We start from the raw sequence: 3,818 nt of genomic DNA, 5'->3' as shown, positions 1-3,818 counted from the left end.
TGTTTTTTGACCTCGAATCTTTGTTATATTTAACTGCCGTCCCGCTCCCAATGCCTCTGTGTGTGAAAAAAGACTCGCCACCAAAGAACACAACAGCTTCATTGCAAACAAGCGGGTGCAAAAGTTACATCGGCCCTGCGGTACTTGAGGGGCACTTTTTAACATTGATTCAGGCTGTTTGATTGGCGTTTAGTGAACATCCTTAGCATCGACTATGTTTTTAATAGATAGCTGGATAGACAGAGTGATTGACGGGTCTGGAAGCTTGGAAGCTTCCACATTGAAATTTTGGTAGAGTTTCAGGGCATCAATAGGTTCTTGGCATTCTGTAGTTATTTTTTTCAGGAATATGACAAACTTACACTTGAAAGGTTATTCCTGACTAAAGGAGAGTATTCGCACCTGGCTTTCCACTGTTGATTTTCTACCACATGAGTACATCACCAAGTACAATTATCATACTAAGCTTCGCTGTTTTGTTGCCTTCATTATAGAAACATCTTGTCAGCCGGAGTCGGCTGTCTGTCTGCCAGTTTCTGCCTGCTGGCTATTTCCATGTGCACTTTCCTCCATGCGCATCTGATCATCTATGACTGGGATCCGGATAAACACCATCCGAATAGTCAGTCGATGAATCTTTGGCCGTCTGCCACCGAAGGGGTGAGTCATGCCACGAGCACTTCCACTGTGGTTTATGGGTCGATGATTTGTAGGGTTGATTGTGCAGAGATGAACCACGGATTGATTGATCTTGCTACATACCATCCTAATGGTTTGTTACGCAGGTGGGTGTGTTGAAGGCAATGCATTTCAGCGGACGATTTGATTAAGCACTTGCAGTTTGTTGGTGTAACTGGACAGATTTTTATTTCCGACTGTGTTGCTCATCCGATTTGGCGAGAAGCCTGGATAGTTCCTTGACATGCACTGACTTCACTTGCAGGATAAAATCTCAACTGAGGAATTTTTCAAGTGAAGCACTTTTGGGATCTCCATAGACCAGAATCAGGGGTCAGACTAAAGCCGAACAAGCCTATGGGGCACGCTCTTTTTATGACGTAATATGTGGTACGAAATGTATCACAAACAGAATCATGGACACAATCATATTTTATTCCACGGATATGTATTCTACATGTAACAACCATTATTATTACGTTTCCGCGAATCCCGGACGCTTGCTACATACACGTTTTATAGGACGCAATGATTAGTGTGTTCACTTTGCCGTTCCTATCCTATGTTCATCGATTACTCGTGATGCAAAAATTGTGGACATTTACCTACGGACACAAATCGTGCCTACCTATTTGGGAGTCAGATTTGACAAACAATTCCTACTTACTCTTAAGGTGCATGGATGGCGGTAAATTTTGTAAAGTCTAAACAAAATGCGACTGGATACATGGTGTCACCTGGTAGGACTGTGGTTACTGATATAAGCAAAATCAGGCCCAGATTGACAAATCTTTGTCAACACTTGATCATCTTGACTACTGCGGAAGAGATTGTCACTCAGGGACAATTCGTACAAGCTCTAGCGCCAATTTGGCTGACTAGTCATGTGATAGAATCACGTGGCTCTCATACTCCGTCCGGATCTGGAAACGTTGGCGGGACATGGGTCGTTCTAAACTGATATGGGTGAACCAATCGTGTTGCGGTCACCAGCATTCTGTACACTGCCCACCACGTAGCTACGTGGAAGCGTCAAGCATGACAATCACCTGGTTCGATACCAATAATTGCCGTTAGACAGGCTACGGTAGAGTAGAACAGGAGCGACCCTGACTTACGTTTGACCAGACTCCCTTCCAACAGGAATTTTTATAGAGAAGTATGGGTCTTGTTTCTTCCGATTTTACCACTATTAAGCTGTCCATCTGAGTCAACCTTTTGGATTCAGCTATTCATCCAAGTATTTTATTCGCAACACATTAGTTTTACCGGTCATTAACAAGCCTAAAGGTGTAAGTTAAACCAGTGCGATTGTTCGGCTGGCTGTGGTGTCTGGTTGCTGTGGCAGACCAAGAAATTGAATTTACTGAGGAGATAATGCTTCAGTTGAGAATAGGCAGAAAAGTCTTCACCAGCGAAGATATGGAAGATTTTGACACAAACTGGAATAACAATAAGAAACAGGGTATTGTCGTTGTGGAGTTGTTGATGTGACAACATGTTGTCGCTATATTTCCGTCCCGTAGAACACTCCTTCAAAATCATCAACTTAACTGGCTTTACGCTAGTTATGCTGCTAACAAATGTGCCAATAAAAGCAACGAGATGATGTGAACAATTGCCTTTTAGGGGTAACATTTGTTGTATCCCCTGCGTCGAAAGCAACACGATAAGAGAAGATTGCTTATTAGTGGGCCACACTTTGAGAAACTTACAAACCCGACAGACATCGGCCTCTGGCCGGTCAGTGAATCGTAACTGGAGGTAATCAGAGCGTTCGTCGGTCTCATGAATTTTGAACATATAGGGGAAATCATATACTTAAAATAACGACTTGTGCTTGTGATCCGTTTAACCAAATATCCAAGATGATAAGTTTGATTGGTAGACACCGGTGAAGTCAACGAAACTTTTCTGCATCTATCCTCTTCCAATCATCACATTTGAAGGACTCACGTGTTTAGGCTTCAACACTCGGTTTGACCACAGCCTAATTCATTGCACGCACGTGACCTACCATCTGTTTCTTCACTTTGTCTCTTACATTTGTACAGCTGTTTCATGTTTGAAGTCGTGTACCAATTTCATATTTAAGGCAATCAAGAGGAGAATACATCCAACATTTCCCCGTATACTCCCTTAGTAGTGAACTGGTCGTGCTCTTACCTGACCACAGAATACTTACCGCCGTTCGCAACCTAGATATACTTGGTGAAGCTTTGGATCGCCCAGAGAGCTAATACCTCCTTTGTCTTCTTGCTACAGGAGCATCAGTTGTCAGTAACCGACGAAGCTGAGCCTGGTATCAGCAAGGTGGAACGGAGTGTGAGGTGAGCACGTGGTCAGTGTGACAGACTGAACTGCAATACCCACCGGGCTACAATTGCTCACAAATGTATTTCCCTTGACCGTTTTTCCCCACTTCATGTCAGTGGCACTGGCCACCCTAACTTTTACCGAATGCTACATGCCTTTTACTATTGTTATTATTGTTATTGCTGTGACTACTCTTTGATTATTTGTTCCAAAACCGACAACACACTTGCAATTTGCTGGTTTATTCAAGCATTACTCTGGGCCCACCATAATATTGTCTCTGTTTTTCAGTTGACAAGCGGACAACTAATTCACGTGACTTCCAAAACGCCTATGAGTTTTTACATGATATCGAAGTTTCCTCCAAGCATGAGGCAATTAAACTAGACCTCGTAATCATTGGGAAACTTGCCGTAAGAGAAAGTTTAATACAAGAGTGGGCAATTCAGGTGCCCAGTCGAATACGTGGTGAGCGTACTGATTCGCATTTAAGTGGAAACGTTTCAGTGTTACCCAGCTACTGTCTTCGCTTATCTATATATCCATCAGTTCTTTAAAATAGCAGTGGGCGACTACCGCAACCATAGTCTTTTGATCCGCAGTGAACCACTTTGAAACATGAGAATTCCTTCATCAGTTTTATCTAGTTGTGAAATCACTATGTGTGGGAAATCGATCGCTCGATCACTAAAAAACATGACGCATTCTACATTCAAAAAGGCGACAATAAACATGTGGTCTTTGGTCGCGATGATTCTCAACAGGACATAGCGTTACAATGAACGAATATCCTAAATCTCTTATGTGATAATGGGGTGGTGGCT

The 3,818-nt window shown here is 42.8% G+C and overlaps 1 protein-coding gene across 1 annotated transcript in view; it reads left to right on the top strand.

Moving 5' to 3' along the window:
- Nucleotides 1-3,260, top strand: part of T265_00481 (hypothetical protein) — a gene marked incomplete at both ends in the record, with an annotated part of 33,732 nt that extends 30,472 nt beyond the window's left edge. Inside the window, 2 exons of the mRNA XM_009164285.1 lie at nucleotides 495-660; nucleotides 2,944-3,260. Coding sequence (XP_009162549.1) covers nucleotides 495-660; nucleotides 2,944-3,012 — 235 coding nt within the window. The remainder of the gene's footprint in view (nucleotides 1-494; nucleotides 661-2,943) is intronic.
- Nucleotides 3,261-3,818: the final 558 nt, after the last annotated feature.

The sequence above is a fragment of the Opisthorchis viverrini genome, assembly GCF_000715545.1.
Source record: "Opisthorchis viverrini unplaced genomic scaffold opera_v5_5, whole genome shotgun sequence".
Lineage (NCBI taxonomy): Eukaryota > Metazoa > Platyhelminthes > Trematoda > Opisthorchiida > Opisthorchiidae > Opisthorchis > Opisthorchis viverrini.
The sequence above is the reverse complement of the archived record's forward strand: the minus strand, read 5'-3'. Positions and strand labels throughout refer to the sequence as shown.